Below are 20,520 nucleotides of genomic sequence, written 5' to 3'. Positions count from 1 at the left end.
AACAGGCAAGTTTGCTCTTGGAGTACCAAATGAAGTAGGTAGGGCAAAGGTAACTGAGCTTTGTCAAGCGAACACATTGGTTATAGCAAACAATCTTTTCTAACAACACAAAAGATGACTCTATCCATGGAAATCATGAAAAGGTTGATAGCAAAAGCAGATTGAATGCATTCTTTGCAGCCAAAGACGGAGGATCTATACACTCAGGGGAAAAAAAAAAAAAAAAAAAAGACCTGGAGTTGACTGGCTCAGATCATGAGCTCCTCATTGCAAAAGTGAAAGTGAAAGTCATTCAGTCTTGTCTGATTCTGTGAATTCTCCAGGCCAGAATACTGGAGTGGGTAGCCTTTCTCTTCTCCAGGGGATCTTCCCAACCCAGCGATCAAATCCAGGTCTCTCACATTGCAGGCAGATTCTTTAGCAGCTGAGCCACAAGGGAAGCCCCGTCATTGCAAAACTCAGGCTTAAATTGAAGTAAGTAGGGAACAGCAATAGGCCATTCAGGTATGACCTAAATCAAATCTCATGATTATACAGTGGAGGTAATACATAAATTTAAGGGATTAGATCTGGTATACAGAGTGCCTGAAGAACTATGGACAGAGGTTCATAACATTGTAGAGGAGGCAGTAACCAAAACCATCCCAAAGAAAAAGAAATGCAAGAAGGCAAAGTGGTTGTCTCAGGCAATTTATATTTAACTAAGGAAGAAACAGAACGGAAAGGCTGGGGGAAAAGTAAAGATATGCTCAAGTGAATGCAGAGTTCCAGAGAATAGCAAGGAGAGATAAGAAGGCCTTCTTAAATAAACAATGCAAAGAAATAGAGGAAAACAATAGAATTGAAAAAACTAGATATCTCTTCAAGAAAATTGGAGGTACCAAGGGAACATTTCATGCAAGGTTGGGCATGATAAATGCCAGAAACTGTAAGGACCTAACAGAAGCAGAAGAGATTAAGAAGAGATGGCAAGAATACAAGGAAGAAAACCCAATCAAAAAATGGGCCAAAGATCTAAATAGACATTTCTCCAAAGAAGACATACAGATGGCTAACAAACACATGAAAAGATGCTCAACATCACTCATTATCAGAGAAATGCAAATCAAAACCACTATGAGGTACCATTTCACACCAGTCAGAATGGCTGCGATCCAAAAGTCTACAAATAATAATGCTGGAGAGGGTGTGGAGAAAAGGGAACCCTCTTACACTGTTGGTGGGAATGCAAACTAGTACAGCCACTATGGAGAACAGTGTGGAGATTCCTTAAAAAACTGGAAATAGAACTGCCTTATGATCCAGCAATCCCACTGCTGGGCATACACACTGAGGAAACCAGAAGGGAAAGAGACACGTGTACCCCAATGTTCATCGCAGCACTGTTTATAATAGCCAGGACATGGAAGCAACCTAGATGTCCATCAGCAGAATAATGGATAAGAAAGCTGTGGTACATATACACAATGGAGTATTACTCAGCCATTAAAAAGAATACATTTGAATCAGTTCTAATGAGGTGGATGAAACTGGAGCCTATTATACAGAGTGAAGTAAGCCAGAAGGAAAAACACCAATACAGTATACTAACGCATATATATGGAATTTAGAAAGATGGTGATGATAACCCTGTATACGAGACAGCAAAAGAGACACTGATGTATAGAACAGTCTTATGGACTCTGTGGGAGAGGGAGAGGGTGGGAAGATTTGGGAGAATGGCATTGAAACATGTAAAATATCATGTATGAAATGAGATGCCAGTCCAGGTTCAATGCACGATACTGGATGCTTGGGGCTGGTGCACGACCCAGAGGGATGGTATGGGGAGGGAGGAGGGAGGAGGGTTCAGGATGGGGAACACATGTATACCTGTGGTGGATTCATTTTGATATTTGGCAAAACTAATACAATTATGTAAAGTTCAAAAATAAAATAAAATTAATTAAAAAGAATACAAGGAAGAACTATACAAAAAAGGTCTTGATTACCTAGATAACCACAGTTGCGTGGTCACTCACTGAGAGCCAGACATTCTGGAGTGTGAAGTCAAATGGGCCTTAGGAAGCATAGCTACAAACAAAGCTAGTGGAGGTGATAGAATTCTGGCTGAGCTATTTAAAATCCTAAAAGATGGTGCTTTTAAAATACTGCACTCAGTATGTCAGCAAATTTATAAAACTCAGCAGTGTCCACAGCATGGGAACAGGTCAATTTTCTTTCCAGTCCCAAAGGAAGAAAATCCTAACTATCGTACAGTTGTGCTCATTTCACATGCTAGGAAGATAATGTACAAAGTCCTTCAAGGTAGGCTTCAGTAGTACATCAATGAAGAACTTCCAGGAGTACCAGCTGCATTTGGAAAAGACAGAGGAACAGAGATTAAATTGCCAACATCCATTGGATCATAGGGAAAGCAAGATAATTTCGTAGAAAATCATCTAATTTTTCTCCACTGATTATGCTCAAGCCATTGACTTTGTGGATCACAATAAACTGGAAAATTATTAAAGACATAGGAATACTAGACCTTACCTGCCTCCTGATAATCTTGTTTGTGGGTCAAGATGCAACACTTAGAACTGGACACAGAACAACTGACTGGTTCAAAATTGGGAAAGAAGTACATCAAGGCTATATGTTGTCACCCTCATTATTTAACTTATATGCAGAGTACATCATGCAAAATGCCAGGCTGGATGAAGCACAAGCTGGAGTCAAGATTTCCAGGAGAAATATCAATAATCTCAGTTATTTAGATGACACCACCTTAATGGCAGAAAGTGAAGAAGAATAAAGAACCTCTTGAGGTAGGTGAAAAAGGAGAGTGAAAAAGCTGGCTTAAAACTCAACATTCAAAAAACAGAGATCATGTCATCTTGCCCCATCACTTCATGACAAATAGAAGGGGGGAGGTTAAAAACAATGAGATTTTCTTTTATTGGGCTTCAAAATCACTGTAGACAGTGACTGCAACCATGAAATTACAAGACACTTGCTCCTTAGAAATAAAGCTATGACAAACCTAGACAGCAAATTAAAAAGCAGAGACATCACTTTGCCAACAAAGGTCCATATAGTCAAAGCTGTGATGTTTTTAGTAGTCATATTCAAAAGCAGAAACATTACTTTGCCAACAAAGGTCTGTCTAGTCAAGGCTATGATTTTTCCAGTGGTCATGTATGGATGTGAGAGTTGGACTGTGAAGAAAGCTGAGCACAGAAGAATTGATGCTTTTGAACTGTGGTGTTGGAGAAGACTTTTGAGAGTCCCTTGGACTGCAAGGAGATCCAACCAGTCCATTCTGAAGATCAGCCTTGGGATTTCTTTGGAAGGAATGATGCTAAATCTGAAACTCCAGTACTTTGGCCACCTCATGCAAAGAGTTGACTCATTGGAAAAGACTCTGAGGCTGGGAGGCATTGGGGGCAGGAGGAGAAGGGGACGACAGAAGATGAGATGGCTGGATGGCATCGCTGACTCGATGGATGTGAGTCTGAGTGAACTCTGGGAGTTGGTGATGGACAGGGAGGCCTGGCATGCTGTGATTCATGGGGTCTCAAAGAGTCCAACACGACTGAGCGACTGAACTGAAATGAACTGAACTGAACAGATTGAGAGTTGGGCCATGAAGAAGGCTGAGTGCAGAAGAATTGATGCTTTCAAACTGTGGTGCTGGAGAAGACTCTTGAGAGTCCCTTGGATTGAAATGAGATCAAACCAGTCAATGTTTTTACAAGGAGTGTTACAAAATGTAATAATGATAATACTTGTTTCCTTTTATATCTTATAAAGTGAGGAGAAGGGCATTCACATATTGAAATATGTATTAGTTTAGGGTTTTATATCCCTTTTGTCATTATTTGTCAAATAATTTATTTGATGCTTCTAACCTTGTTTGCAAGACAAGTTAGCTAATATATGGAAGTCCTTAATACAGTACCTTCTCAACACGTTAGAGATTTAAAATCAGCAGAGTTCAATTTATTGATGCTTTATTGATCTGCCACTGTACTTGTTTTGATAAGACTGAATGGAAACTATCCAGCTGAAAATTTTCCACACAGCAATAATATTGAGTTATATGTTCTACAGTTGGCAGTCTTAGATGATTATGGCCCATTGTAGGACAAGCTATATAGATGTTGAGTGACACAGATAGAGGTGAAGGTTTTAACCATGGGAAGATGCTGCAAGTTAGAGGAGTGTTATGTAACATGAACAGAGGAATCTGACGTCAGTGGACGTCATCTGACAGTAGCCTTCTGTGTTGTTTCAGCTTGCCTCTTCCTGGGCATAATTCTTCACCTGCGATGTTTGTAAATATTAGTATCTTGATATGTTAGCATTTCTATGGACCTTCATATAAACATCAAAAGAAACATAAATCACTAAGTGATTCCAGATAAATGAAAAAGAACTGGCAGATAATTTTCACTCCTTGCAGTTCTGATGTTGAGTGAAGTGAACAGATGCTATCCTCTGCTTGGTGCTGAGACCAGCAAAGCAAAATGGGCAACATTTACCAAATAGTATTGCTTCATTGATTGTAAAATTTGCTAATTCAACATTGAGAGATATCAGAATATTTTTAAAGCTTTCTTCATTCATAAAAAACATTTATTAAGTGCTTCCTTATGTACCTGGCACAAAGTTATGAGGAAAATATATAAGTGAAGAGGGCCAGGGAGTGACAGGACAGTGAACTGCAGAAACTGAGTGTCAGACGGTGTTGCAGACACAATATAATAAGGCTGTACAAATACAGGGAGGCTGCTTTAGATTGTATGGTGAGGGAAGAATTTCCTGCAGTGCTACCCTGTGAGCTGGGACCTGTTGTCAATATTTTGGAGAAGAATTGTCAAAGGCCCTTAGTAAAGAGGAAGCCTGGAATGTTGGATGTACAGTGAGGAAGATTTGGATGGGCAAAGATAAAACTGAGAGGAAGCAGGAGCAGAACACACTGATCAAAGGAAGGTTTTCAACCACATGTAGATCTGTTTAGGGAGAGCATGTTGACTGTTCCCCAAATCTCACCCAGATAGCTGTTTAACCCCTTGCATCATCTCCAGTGACTCCCTCCATCAGACTATCAAACAGTTAGTGTGCCAGGTATGAATCTAAATGTGGGTAGTATGAAAGGCGTGGCCAGGCCTGCCCTCACAGAGGATAATTCAGTGGAGAAGAAATAAATCAAATGATTACAAGTATCAAGAAGTCCAAGAGGTAAGTGAAATGTATCACTGGTATTTATAACAAAATAGGGTCAACCTAGCCTACAGACTAGGTCTAAAATCTTGTAGTAATGAAATAGTATTTCATCTTACATATTTCACTTTAAAATGTCATTCCAAGTTTCTACTACAATAATAAAATAGATTAAAAATGCAAATTTACTTATATATAATATATAATAAAACATATATCATCCTTTATAATTTTCTGTGTCCTTTCATATGCATTATCCCACTTAATATTCACAATGCTTGTTATTATTATTGTTCACAATAACAATATCTGCTATTTTTAGTATTCACAATACCTATTTTACTACCATCTTTTTAAAGATGAATAAGCTACAGTCAGTCTTAAAGGAAATCAGTCCTGAATATTCATGGGAAGGATTGATGTCACTGAAACTCCAATACTTTGGCCACCTGATGTGAAGAACTGACTCTTTGGAAAAGACTCTGATGCTGGAAAAGATTGAAAGCAGGAGGAGAAGGGGACGACAGAAGATGAGATGGTTGGATGGCATCACTGACTCGATGGACATGATTTTGAGCAAGCTCCAGGAGTTGGTGAAGTACAGGGAAGTCTGGCATGCTATAGTCCATGGGGTCACAAAGAATCAGACACAACTGAGCAATTGAACTGAACTGAAGCTAAAGTTGTGGAAATTTAACTGACTTGTCTACAGTCACAAAATGAATTAATAATGTAGGCAGTTCTAGTCTTTTTTGATACTGCTTAGATCACCAAAGGTTGGGCTGGTCTGAGCTAAATATAATAAAACTATTTACCCAACAGCACCAGGCATTTAGTTCAAAAACAAAAGGAAGAGAGGACATAGCATCCTCATTCTTAAGAAATATAGGATCTATTTAGGAAGATGTTCAGATAAGTACCAGATAATAAATTGGGCAGAAATTCTGGGTGTATACAAAGTTATGGAATAATCAGAGTGGTATGGGATTATTCTATAACCTCATCTTGACAGAAATTTTAAAACTGGGCATACACATAGGTTGTATGGTTATATTTTTGTACTTTTCTGTTGTGAAATTCTGTTGTTGTTGTTGTTTTCCCTAATTTCAAAATGACTGCCAATCAATAATCTTACCCACATTTCCTCTGAGTTTATTACTTAGTTTAGAAATCTATAGTGTTTCTCCATTGCACAGATAAATCTCAGCTACTCTTTTTTTCTCTCTGCTGAAGACATCTGCCAGGACAAATCCAGAAAACTTTACTCAGCATTCTCTAATTATTTTATTCCCAGGTCCAAGCCTGATGCCAAGCTTTCTGTTCAAACAACCTCTTCCTGGAATGCTAAATTGTTGACCTTTAGGAAAGCTTCATTATTTAACCTTCTTCTATTTCTTAGAAAATCAGTAGAAAATTCTATTCAAATGCAACCCTGAATATGCTGGCTTACGTTTTCTGAACACTGAATGTTCTGTTTCTCTCATACAGTGCAATGATTTTATTTTTCTGACTTTTGCATGATGTCAATAAATGTTTAGTTTTATTAATATTGATTATTTTACATTATGTTTTACAATGAATCAGCACCTGGAATACTATTGCATAAAAGTACATGATCATTCCAAATACTATCATTGTCATTACACATATTGCATATTGAGTCTCTTTCCCCTTCCACTATACCTGGAAATATTTTCTATGTTAATTAAAAGTTATGAATAATACATGTCAACCAACAAGTAATTAAGAAACAAAAGAAAAGTATACAACTTCAGTTATGTATTTAAGCTTTAGTGTTAATTGTCTTACTCTTCATGGCTGTGAAGGATCGCATGTAACATGCTGAAGAAAAACAATTGCCAAATCACCACTTGGTAGCAATATGCCAGAGCCTGTGCTAAGTGTTTTTTGTATGCCTTTTTATTTTCACTTTCACATTAACTCTACAAATAATTAATCTGCAACATAAACTTGTTTTCTAGAAAGTCAGTGAAGATCAAAGGCACATTTTTAATAGGAACTGATGAGAAACATCTTTGTAGAAAATGAAAAATACTTACGGGAACCAGAAATTTTTTAATCTCTTCCAAAGCGTGGCTCATACGTGAATAAGCCTCCCCCGGTGGAGCAAACACTTCAATTAATACGTGAAGTTCATCACTCAAGTGGGCATACTTGGCTTCCCCACTTTTTCTTAATTCTTCTTCCTGTGAAAAAAGTTATTTTTATAAATACAAATCCACTCATTTTACATCGATTTAACATTTACTGAGGAGATGACAAAAGGATATAATCTAAGCAAATTTTCCCCAAATGGAAAGTAAAAATCTGGCATAAGTCATTTAAAGACTTCAAAATAATTTTAAGAGTTTGATTTTTTTTTAATCTGACATAATTAGCTGCACATTTTAATCAGCTAAATGAAAAATACTAAATCCCCCAAAAGAAGCGATAGAAATGCCATTAACTCCACTGGAAGAAAAGTATTGCTTTTGTGTCTGACAAGTAATCATTTGCAGGCAATGAACCCACAATGCCACTGTTCTTTAAGAAAACCAGAATTTTATAGATACTTTTTGAGAGGTGGTGAAATGGTTACTTGCTCTCCATGAAAGTGAGCAAAACAGAGGCTTCTTTCACAGGCTCATTCCCATGGGAATAGGTCCTACCCTCACTCTGCTATCATTTGCCACCTCATACAGGAGTAAGTTAAAGCAATGGTTGTTAAGCATTATGTTGACCTTGATTCTGAGTGAGCTGCATACCCAAGATTTTTGTGAGCACTGCAACTGAGTTATTACACATGACTGATCAGTTCAGTTCAGATGCTTCTGACTTTACTCATGTGTGCAAAGTTTTTCACTCATGTTGTCTCTAACCTTTCAATAACATTGCATAGCATTCACATAATTCAAATTAGGATATTGAGTTTAAAAGACTTAAGTAACCTCAGCAAAGTTGGGATTCAAGTCCAGCTCATTTTGCAAGGATTTCAGGGAAGTAAAATTCAGTGAAAAATTAACACATGCTTGCTCAGTCATGTCTGACTCTTTGCAACCTATAGGTTTTATCCTACATGGCTCCTCTGTCCATGAGACTCTCCGAGAAATAATACTGGAGTGGGTTGCCATTCTCTGCTCCAAGAAATCTTCCCAACTCAGGGGTCAAACCTAAGTCTCCTGCATTATAGGTGGATTGTTAATCTGCTGAGCATCCTGAGAAGCTCAAAAGTTACCATAAATAATATTAATTGTATTTTATTTTTCTTGACTCTCCTTTCCCAAACTAGCAATTGATTCACTAAATTTCAAAGGATTAAAAAAAAAGGATTGCTGCTGATTCCTGCTTCTTGGCTGAACATATAATGAGAGCATCACTTCAGGACCTTTTCTGTCAGACAAGCTTTCTGAGAAATCTGAAATAATTCTCATTTTGAACTTACAAAAAGATTAAGCCCTGAGCGTTTTCAGTGGGAGAACTGACTGCAAGACCCCAGACTACCAGAGAACTAACCCTAAGGAGTTTCCAATAGTGAGAACTCACATAGAGGAAACCACTTGAATATAATATCTGGTATCACACAACCTGTGCAAGACTCCTCATCTAAACAACAAACAAAACAAAAATACAAACCCAATCATCAGCAGACAGGATTACCACTTCACTCAGCCTTGTCCATCAGAGGAAAAAACAAACAAACAAACAAACAAACACATACACACACACACACACACACACACACACACACAAAACTGAGCACGAAGCTCACCCTATACAAAGCTTACACAAACAACTGGACCAACCTTAGAAAACCAGAAATAAAAAGGAAGGAAGAATTCATCCTTAAAGCCTGAGAAAAGGGGACCTCAAACACTTTTTTTTTTAAATGATAAAAAGGCAGAGAAATACTACACAAATGAGGAACAAACTAGAAACACAAAAGACCAAATAAATGAAGAGGAAATAGGCAAACTATCTGAAAAATAATTCAGAATAATGATAGTAAACATGATAAAAAAAAACCCCTTAAAAACAGAATGGAGAAAATGAAAGAATCAGTTAACAAAGACCTAGAATAGTTAAAGAAAGGGTGTACAATTGCACTCATCTCACATGCTAGTAAAGTAATGCTCAAAATTCTCCAAACCAGGCTTCAGCAATATGTGAACCATGAACTTCCAATGCTCAAGCTGGTTTTAGCAAAGGCAGAGAAACCAGAGATAAAATTGCCAACATCCCCTGGATCATAGAAAAAGCAAGAGAGTTCCAGAAAACATCTATTCCTGCTTTATTGACTATGCAAAAGCTTTTGACTGTGTGGATTGCAATAAACTGTGGAAAATTCTGAAAGAGATGGGAATACCAGACCACCTGACCTGGCTCTTGAGAAACCTATATGCAGGTCAGGATGCAATAGTTAGAACTGGACATGAAACAACAGACTGGTTCCAAATAGGAAAAGGAGTATTCGAGGCTGTATATTGTCACCCTGCTTATTTAACTTATATGCAGAGTACATCATGAGAAACGCTGGGCTGGAAGAAGCACTAGCTGGAATCAAGATTGCTGGGAGAAATATCAATAAACTCAGATATGTAGATGACATCACTCTTATGGCAGAAAGTGAAGAGGAACTAAAAAGCCTCTTGATGAAAGTGAAAGAGGAGAGTGAAAAAGTTGGCTTAAAGCTCAACATTCAGAAAACTAAGATCATGGCATCTGGTCCCATTACTTCATAGGAAATAGATGGGGAAACAATGGAAACAGTGTCAGACTTTATTTTTCTGGGCTCCAAAATCACTGCAGATGGTGATTGCAGCCATGAAATTAAAATATTCTTACTCCTTGGAAGGAAAGTTATAACCAACCTAGATAGCATATTGAAAAGCATAGACATTACTTTGCCAACAAAGGTCCATCTAGCCAAGGGTATGGTTTTTCCAGTGGTCATGTATGGATGTGCGAGTTGGTCTGTGAAGAAAGCTGAGAAGTGAAGAATTGATGCTTCTGAACTATGGTGTTGGAGAAAACTCTTGAGAGTCCCTTGGACTGCAAGGAGATCCAACCAGCCCATCCTAAAGGAGATCAGTCTTGGGTATTCATTGAAAGGACTGATGCTGAAGCTGAAGCTCCAATACTTTGGCTACCTCATGCGAAGAGTTGACTCATTGGAAAAGACCCTGATGCTGGGAGGGATTGGGGGCAGGAGAAGAAGGGGACGGCAGAGGATGAGATGGCTGGATGGCATCACCGACTCGATGGACATGAGTTTGGGTAGACTCCAGGAGTTGGTGATTGACAAGGAGGCCTGACATGCTGCACTTCATGGGGTCGCAAAGAGTCGAGCACAACTTAGTAACTGAACTGAACTGAAACATAGACAAACAAAACAATCACAGAAATTAAAAATACTCTAGAAGGAATCAATAGCAGAATATCTGAAGCAGAAGGATGAATCAGTGAACTGGAAGATAAAATGTTGGAAATAACTTCTGAAGAGCAGAATAAAGTAAAAAAATGAGAAGAACTGAAGATAATCTCAGAGACCTCTGGAACAAAATCAAACACACCAGCATTCAAATTATAGGGGTCCCAGAAGAGTAACAGAGAAAGAAAGTGTATGAAAAAAAGTTTTGAAGAGATTATAGTTGAAACATTTCCCCAGCATGGAAAAGGAAATAGTCAATCAAGTTCAAGAGGGACAAAGAGTCCCATACAGGGTAAACCCAAGCAGAAATATGCCAAGACCCATACTAATCAAACTAACAAAGACTAAACACAAAGAAATAATACTAAAATCATCAAGGGAAAAGCAACAAGTAAAACACTAGGGAAACCCCATATGTTTAACAGCTGATCTTTCAGCAGGAACTCTGCAGGCCAGAAGGGGATGGCAGGATATATTTGAAGTATGGGAAAATGTACAACAAAGATTACTGTACCCAGAAAGGATCTCATTCAAAATTGATAGAGAAATAAAAAGCTTTTCAGATAAGCAAAATTTAAGGGAATTCAGTACTGGCAAACCAGCTTTAAAACAAATGTTAAAGGGACTTATATAGTCAAGAAACACAAGAGTTAGAAAAAGATCTGCAAAATCAACCCCAAACAATTAAGAAAATGGCAATAGGAACATATATATCAATAATTACTTTAAACATAAATGGATTAAATGCTCCAACCAAAAGAATGGATACATTCTTTTGGCAGAATGGATACAAAAACAAGACCCATACATATGATGTCTGGAAGAAACACACTTCAGACCTAAAGACAGATATAGAGTGAAAGTGAGAGGATGGAAAAATATATTCCATGCAAATAGGAAGCAAAAGAAAGCTGAAGTAGCGATCCTCATATCAGACAAAATAGACCTTAAAATAAAGATTACAAGAGATAAAGAAGGAAACCACATAACCATCAAGGGATCAATCCAAGAGGAAGACATAGCATTGTAAATATCTAAGCCCCCAATATAGGAGCACCTCAATACATAAGACAAACACTAACAGACATAAAAGGAGAAATTAATAGTAACACAATAATAATCAGTTCAGTTCAGTTCAGTTCACTCACTCAGTCGTGTCCGACTCTTTGTGACCCCATGAACTGCAACACGTCAGGCCTCCCTGTCCATCAACAACTCCTGGAGTCTACCCAAACCCATGTCCATTGAGTCGGTGATGACATCCAACCATCTCATCCTCTGTCACCCCCTTCTCCTCCTGGCCTCAATCTTTCCCAGCATCAGGGTCTTTTCAAATGAGTCAGCTCTTCCAATCAGTTGGCCAAAGTATTGGAGCTTCAGCTTCAACATCAGTCCTTCCAATGAACATCCAGGACTGATCTCTTTTAGGATGGACTGGTTGGATCTCCTTGCAGTCCAAGGGACTCTCAAGAGTCTTTTCAACATCACAGTTCAAAAACATCAATTCTTCAGTGCTCAGCTTTCTGTATAGTTCAACTCTCACATCCGTACATGACTACTGGAAAAACCATAGCCTTGACTAGATGGACCTCTGCTGACAAAGTAATGTCTCTGCTTTTTAAAATGCTGTCTAGGTTGGTCATAACTATCCTTCCAAGGAGTAAGTGTGTTTTAATTTCATGACTACAATCACCGTCTGCAGTGATTTTGGAGCCCCCAAAAATAAAGTCAGCTACTGTTTCCACTGTTTCCTCTCTTTCCCCATCCATTTGCCATGAAGTGATGGGATCAGATGTCATGATCTTAGTTTTCTGAATGTTGACCTTTAAGCCAACTTTTTCACTCTCTTCTTTCACTTTCATCAAGAGGCTTTTTAGTTCCTCTTCACTTTCTGCCATAAGGGTGGTGTCATCTGCATGTATGAGGTTATTGATATTTCTCTGAATAATAATAATAACAATAAAAATACAAGACTTTAAAACCCCACTCACGCCAATGGACAGATCATCAAAACAGAAAATTAATTAAAGAAACACAAGTCTTAAATGAGGCACTAGATGAGATGGATCTCATTGATATCTTCAGGACATTCCATTCAAATGCAGAAGAATACACCTTCTTCTCAAGTGCACATGGAACATTCTCCAGAATAGATCACATCTAGGGTCACAAATGAAACCGCAGTAAATTTAAGAAAATTGGAATTGTGTCAAACATCTTTTCTGACCACAATGCTATAAAAGTAGACATCAATTACAAGAAAAAACCTGTAAAAAAAATACAAACAAATGGAGATTAAACAATACATTTATAAATAACCGATATGTTACTGAAGAAATCAAAAGGGAAATAAAAAAATGTCTATAAAAAAATGACAAGGAAAAGACAACAACTCAAAACCTATGCAGCAACAGCTGTTATAAGACGGAAGTTTATAGCAATACAATCCTACCTGAAGAAACAAGGAAAACATTGAATAGATAACCTAACTGTACACCTAAAACAACTGTAGAAAAAAGAACAAGAAGCCTCAAAATTAGTAGAAGGAAAGAAATCATAAAGAACTGAGCATAAATAAATGAAAATTAAATGAAAGCAACAATAGTAAAGATTAATAAAACTAAAAGTGGTTCTTTGAGAAGATAAAAGTGACAAACCTTTAGCCAGACTCATCAAGAAAAAAAGAGAGAAGAATCAAGTCAACAAAATTAGAAATGAAACAGGAGAGGTTACAACAGGCAACACAGAAATACAAAGGATTGCAAAAGACTATTATGAACAACTATATGGCAATAAAATTGATAACCTGGAAGAAATGGACAGATTCTTAGAAAAGCTCAATCTTCCAAGACTGTACCAGGAAGAAATAGAAATTATGAAGAACCCAATTACAAGCACTGAAATTGAAGCTGTGTTCAAAAATCTCCCAAAAAACAAACGCCCAGGACCAGATGGCTTCACAGAATTTTATCAAACATTTAGAGAAGAGCTAATGCCTATCCTAAAACTCTCAAAAAACTGCAGAGGAAGGAACACTTCCAAACTCATCCTATAAAGGCCACCATCACCCTGATACTAAAACCAGACAAAGACAACACAAAAAAAGAAAACTACATGCCAGTATCAATGATGAACATAGATGCAAAAATCCTCAACAAAATATTATCAAACGGAATTCAGCAAGACATCAAAAAGCTCATACACCGTGATCAGACTGGGTTTATTCTAGGGATGCAAGAATTATTCAGTTCAGTTCAGTCACTCAGTGGGGTCCAACTCTTTGTGACCTCATGGACTGCAATACACCAGGCTTTCCTGTCCTTTACCATCTCCCGAGCTTGTTCAAATTCATGTCCATTGAGTCAGTGATGCCATCCAACCATATCATCCTCTGTCATCCCATTCTCCTCCTGCCTTCTGTGTTCCCCAGCATCAGGGTCTTTTCCAATGAGTTGCCTCGTCACAGCAGGTGGCCACAGTATTGGAGCTTCAGCTTCAGTATCAGTCTTTCAATGAATATTCAGGATTGATTTCCTTTAGGATTGACTAGTTGGATTTCCTTGCAGTTCAAGGGACTCTCAAGAGTCTTCTCAAGGACCACAGTTTAAAAACATCAATTCTTTGGTGTTTAGCCTTCTTTATGGCCCAGCTCTCACGTCCATACATGACTATTGGAAAAAGCTAATTATTATTAAATTAATTTAAATGTACTACTTTACTCCAAGAGATCATACATTTGAAAACTACTCTAAGCCAAAGAGCTCATGCGTTTCAGAATAAGAAAAAAAATCAAAATCACCATGTCTATGTTCTTGAATTTTAACTTTCAAATGAATCATACAGCACATCAAATGGATGATATAACTCTGAAAGAACACATGTCATATTAGCTTCGACAGTCCAGATTCTGATCATGGGTACTAGAGCAAAAATTGCAACTCTTCCCCTCAATAGTATATAAATTATGATAAGTGACCTCACTAGTTTTGACCTTCTAATTCTTCAATGGTAAAACGATGATAATAATAACAATAATAGCATTAGTCAAACATGACTTGCTAAATATTATTATGCTAAATATCTAAGGTTCAAAACAATATAAAAACAGATATGAACTAAAAAAGGCGATGCATTCAAATATCCTAATTATCCTCCTGAAAACTCTACCAGTGCCAGGAATAAGCTAAACAATAAAAGAAATGTTGGAAACACATAATACATAGTACACAAAAGTTTTATATTTTGGTTTTTACTTTAGCAATTACTCTTGTTATATTTTATCCTTAGAGTTATAATTTACTGAGTGTTTTCTGCAGATTTTTTTTTATTATTATTAATGCCCAGAGAACTTTCTTTTAATACAAATCCTCTTCAGTAATAAATAAGTCTCTTATCTGTACAACTTTCTCTGTCATGAAATTCAAATAGAAACAAATGAATTATTTATACCTTGGGCTGAATGGGATTGTCTGAATGATTAATTGAAAAGCATTTGTAACTACACTTATGTAGAAATTCTTTTCTAGTACGTTCATCCGTTCAAATTGCATCCTCACATAGGGATTTTGTACAAATGTATGTATGTATAAATAAATATATATATATATATATATATATATATATATGTGTGTGTGTGTGTGTGTGTACATATTTGTCTGTGGTAGAGATGCAATGGCTGACCCTGAAGAGGATCTCAGTTACTTTTGCCTTTGCCTTGCTCCCTGAGACTAAACAGGCAAGAACTCTCCTAGATTATAGCATCTGTGGCCCAAACAGTCAGCTCTGTGAGGAAATCTTGTCAGAGCTGTACCCTCACTCCTTTTTCTCGGAGCAATTTTTTGTTTTTCCCCTCCCAGAGTCTTTAATTTAAAAAACTTCTGATTGTAAGTACTTTCTCCTCTCTTTGAAAAGTACATAAACCCTTTGGAAGATATAAGTTAGGCCTTTTGTCAGTTTTATGTCCTAGGAATGTCTTTCTCCTTTTAAATGCAAGCACCAAAACAGGCATCTATCTTCTAGTTTCTGTGAGGGGATGGTAGAAGCCTAACTTTGGTAGGGGCCTTGCTCCAGGTTGCAAAACTACTTCCTGTCATAAAGATACGAGAAGTTTGCTTTTTCCTGGATGAACCCAATTAGCTAACCAATAATTATGCAAAGTTAGGATGCTCTCTGTGTGCTATCAGGACCTCTTATTTGGGGATTACTTGTTTTTTACATTGAGAACAAGTATGTAATGGTTTGTATCTGCTTGGCTATAAAAGGATGAGATCTCTCCCTGTCTTTTCATCTCTTGATGAATGGCCCATGATGCCCATCACATTCAGATCTAATGCTTAATAATAATAAAAGCATCTTCTTCTCTACAAAAAGAGTTCTTTTTGTAGACACAATTCTGGGCCGGGAGAAGATTTTCTTATTACATAAATTCCACCAATACTCTTTATAACAGATGCTGTGCATACTCTACCCATATTCATTGACTTCATTATCTTCATGTAACCAGCATTTATTTATTTTCTTGCTGGAGGCTTGATCTGGCCTTGAGGGATAGCCCTACTTAAGCACAGAGCAGGGAAGACACGCCAGGACTCAACTCTCTATGGACCAGTTGTCAACTAGTGATTGGAGAGAGCCAGCTTATAAACACCTCAGCCTGCTCCTCCCTTAGATGTGGTACCAGCTATAGTTGCCCCATATGTTTGGTTGCTTAAGTTCAACTGCTAAGCTTCAGCTGCTTCAAAGAAAGCTTATCAGTTGCACAAAGCAACTGCTCTGTGCACAAGTGGAGGTATGTCTTTAGCCTGTTTGAGAATGCACATTACATGGGTTTCCTTATGTTTCTTATTTTACTTCCTTACTCCTATACTGAGGTTTCCAGAGTTTTCCTTCCAAATAAACTTCACATAACTAAATTTTTCTACATTGTCCTTGTCTAGGGGAACTCAAAGCAAGACAATACAGTAGTTTAAATTAAGGATAGATGATGGAAGTCAGAAATTTTGTACAGAAAGATTAAATACAAAGCAAAGTACATGAATAGATAAAGATTATGAAGGAAATATCAGAGACATGTAAAATAGATCCAGTAAAGCTGATATGTAATAGTAAGAATTACACAAAGAGAAAACAAAACATAAGAAAAATAAATAAATAATAGAAGAAAACTTTTTGCAGGATGCAGAATATAAGTGTTTACCTAATTCTATTCTGAACTTAAGAGAAAAGAGCCAAAGTGAGATGCATTTCAGGAAAATCCCTGAATTTTAAGAAAAGCAAGAATAAGCAAGCAAAAAAAAATGAACAGAAATAAAAAAATTACTATATGCCTCTAAAGCTGATCCAAAAAGGGAAAATATACAATCGACAATGGACTTCCCATGTACAAAATTTCAGATTTAGAAACAAGGATAGTAGGTTTGCCAGTGAGTATGCACTAGGTTCTGTGCTGAGGGCAACTTTCTGTTTACTGCCCCTGAAACAACCCAGGGCCTAAGAGTCTTCTGGAACACCAAGAACTGTCTGATTTCAGTTTCTGGGGCCATGGATGCTGATGATGTCATAAGATGATAATTCATTATTTTAACTATTCCACTATAATTTATGGCATTTGTTATGCTCTTCTAAGAAATACAATGTTCAGACTACCTGGAATTTGTCTGTTGAAAATTTTCACCACTGAAAAAGACAATGCCTATTCCCAAGAAGGCCCAGTAGTCTAGAATTCATGAGGAATTAAACTGTCTTGAGTGTATGGCGACTAAAGCAAAAAGCAAAATGAAAGATTCTTGACAAGACATCGTTAAAGATGGAAGCATGCTTCCAACTCTTTGAGACCCCATGGCTGCCAGGCTATTCTGTACATGGAATTCTCCAGGCAAGAACGCTGGAGCGGGTAGCCATTCCCTTATCCAGGGGATCTTCCCGATCTAGGGATTGAACCCAGGTGACCTGCATTGCAGGCAGATTATTTACCATTTGAGGCACCAGAGAACTGTATTTTACAAATCACTTAGAATGTTGATTCTCAGGGGGGCTGTATCCTGTTTCCATTTCAAGAAAACATATCTTCAAGGATAAAGTGTCTTAAGTAAAACCTAAACAGGAACCTGTTGAATTGGAATAGGGCTGTGGGAGAAAATTAAGAAGTGAAAACAACTAGTGAGCTGGTGAGGGGATTTCATTCAGTACAGTCACTTTTGACCCAGTAGATATGGTCAGATTTGCTTCTGAGCCTCATGATGCTCTAGCCAATGATGGAAAAGCAAGTACTAGTGAATCCCAGTTGGTAAGGAGCAAAGCCAAATGACTGGTTCTAAGAGAAAATGTGGAGGTGGGATATCAATTTGGGGAAGGTCACCTTGCACAGCCATTACTGTCTGTAGAGGAGATAGCAACAGGATACCAGACAGCAATGACAAGGGTGCTGAAGCCAGAGATAAAAAAAAAAAAAAAAAATAGAACAAAAGAAAGGCCACAAAACCTGCTGAAGACATTCAGAGGACCCTAGAGAGGCTGTCTCCTGCCCTTGAAAGGAAAGTAGCACACAAGGCAATTTGGCCTTGAAGGTAGGATTTGGAAGGCTTTACTTTAGACAATGCATTATGCTGTTCATCAAGCAGCCAGACCGAGAAGCAAACACATTAGGACTTATAAAGTGGCTAACCACTGAATAGAATACTTGTGGCGTCAGCACAGAATGGCATCCAAATTTACAACATATGGATGCAAAATTAATAAAAGGCACAGACAGAATAATCATTTTGACACTTTTAGCTTTCTGTAAAAAAATTTTCCAGATTATACCAGTTGCTGCTGACAAGCCTCTGCTGACATATTGTATACCTAAAATTCAATGATTTCCACATGGCATTACAGGATTTTTTCATCTGGTGCTGGCTGAGCTCAACAGCTTCATCTTCTGCATGCCCTCTGCAGATACTCACTAGAAAAACCTTACCTTTCTCTGAAATCATCATCTGCTTTCAACCCCCTGTGGACTTTTATTTGGAACAAATATATTCATCCAACTCCACATAGTCAGCAACATAGAAATGATTGCTCAATAGAATCTTAACTGCAACACCTTCTAAATATGATTATATCACAAATACTTGGTATTATATTACTAATATTGATAGTATACTTCAACAGAACATTTGGTTCCATGGATCCTTGAACACTAAGTGTTTTGCTGTTGGCATCATGTATGTGTGATTGGGGAGTGGATTATGGCAGAGTATACATAAATGATGTTTCTTAGATCATATCTAAATCTTAATAGAAAGTATAATCTCTATATACTTTTATATTAATTGCTTTATTCAAATAAATGGCTAAGTTTTCTGTTACCTGGTAATAAATACTTTCCAAAGGAAATGGGGAACATAAAAATTTGATCTTATAGATGTTGTCACTTTCCCTTTCTGTCCTTCATATTGTTTTAGCAAAAGTATACTTGATAATGTCTAAAAGGAAAATTTATTTTATAGACTAGACAAAAGAATGGAGAGAGTGAAGATATTTCTATTCTCTTCAAATAATTCAATTACATGGAAAGACTATATTTGTAGAAAGTGAATGTTAATTTTTAAAATTTTTATTTCTGATGAGTTTATCTCTGTTTCATTTTTATAGACTACAAAAGGTTCTATCAGTGCTGGGAAATAGAAACTGAGCACAGAACCTCTGAAACACCTCAGAATCAAAGCAGAGTGGAGGCAGTGTGTACACATACCTCTAGAACTCACTTCCAAGTGCTGCAGTTTACTAGGAATCTGAGCTTGGGTGTTTGGCACTGGAGCAACTATAAAACTTCTCCTGGATGTGGAAAGCCCTTCTGCATTTTTTTTTTTTTTTAAGTCTGTGAAATCAATGTTTTTGGAAAAGCATAAGGAAAAGTAATGAGCTCAGGACCTAGACTTGGACTGATCGTGACACTTTATATTGATCAAGGTTTGTTCTGCTTCATAGCACAGAATATGTCTTTCCCAGGAGAGGAGTTATTCCCGTCACTAATCCTGACAATTGTTACTTTCATGGTATGTCTGAAAATTTTCAATATCACCTACATACACTTAAGTGAATTTAGACTCACTCTTTCTTTATCTTAGGGCAACAAACCTTTTTGGATGTTGCATAAACACAAAAGTGGAGTCATAATGGTTTGATGTACTAGTGTTTGTCCTATAGCACTGGTACAGGATGTATGTAAAATATAAATAGAATCTATTAATCCAAAGTATTAATCCAACCTCTTAGCACAGTCCCCTCTCTGTCCCTGCTGGTCCAAGAGCAAGGATATGGAGTTAGCAAGGATGGAAACATTTGGAGAACATGGGTCAATGCAGGGAGGCTACGATGGCCCTCTAATCTTTCACACACACACACACACACACACACACACACACACACAGCATATTGTATACTAAATTAAGAGTATATTTTCAGGTGTCTTGCCCCAGTGCTAACACTGCTAGGCTCTTTGGGGAACAAAACAGAACATATATTGACTGACCACAAGATGCTGAGACTATACCAAGGATTTCCTCATCTGTGATTTAGTTAAGCTGCATCATAGGTTGGGCTTCCCAGGTCACTAAGTAGGCAAAGAATTTGCCAGCCAATGCGGTAGACACAGGAAATGTGGGTTTGATCCCTAGGTTGGGAATATTCCCTGGAGGAGGGCATGGCCACCCACTCCAGTATTCTTGCCTGGAAAATCCCTTGGATAGAGGAACCTGGCAGGCTACAGTCCACAGGGTTGTAAAGAATTGGACACGACTGAAGTGACTTAGCACGCAGCTCAATATCTGATTTAAAATTTAAAAACCATCAAATACATGCCAAGTTTCAGCAAAGCAGATAGCACACTACTTTCTATGAAT

General features: G+C 37.5%; 1 protein-coding gene across 1 annotated transcript in view; it reads right to left on the bottom strand.

Moving 5' to 3' along the window:
- The window catches only part of KHDRBS2 (KH RNA binding domain containing, signal transduction associated 2), a 617,615-nt gene that overhangs the window by 259,810 nt on the left and 337,285 nt on the right, over nt 1-20,520 (bottom strand). The window contains exon 4 of the mRNA XM_070360912.1: nt 7,269-7,415. Coding sequence (XP_070217013.1) covers nt 7,269-7,415 — 147 coding nt within the window. The remainder of the gene's footprint in view (nt 1-7,268; nt 7,416-20,520) is intronic.

The sequence above is a fragment of the Bos mutus genome, chromosome 23, assembly GCF_027580195.1.
Source record: "Bos mutus isolate GX-2022 chromosome 23, NWIPB_WYAK_1.1, whole genome shotgun sequence".
Classification (NCBI taxonomy): Eukaryota; Metazoa; Chordata; class Mammalia; order Artiodactyla; family Bovidae; genus Bos; species Bos mutus.
This window is presented reverse-complemented; position numbering and strand designations above follow the sequence as displayed.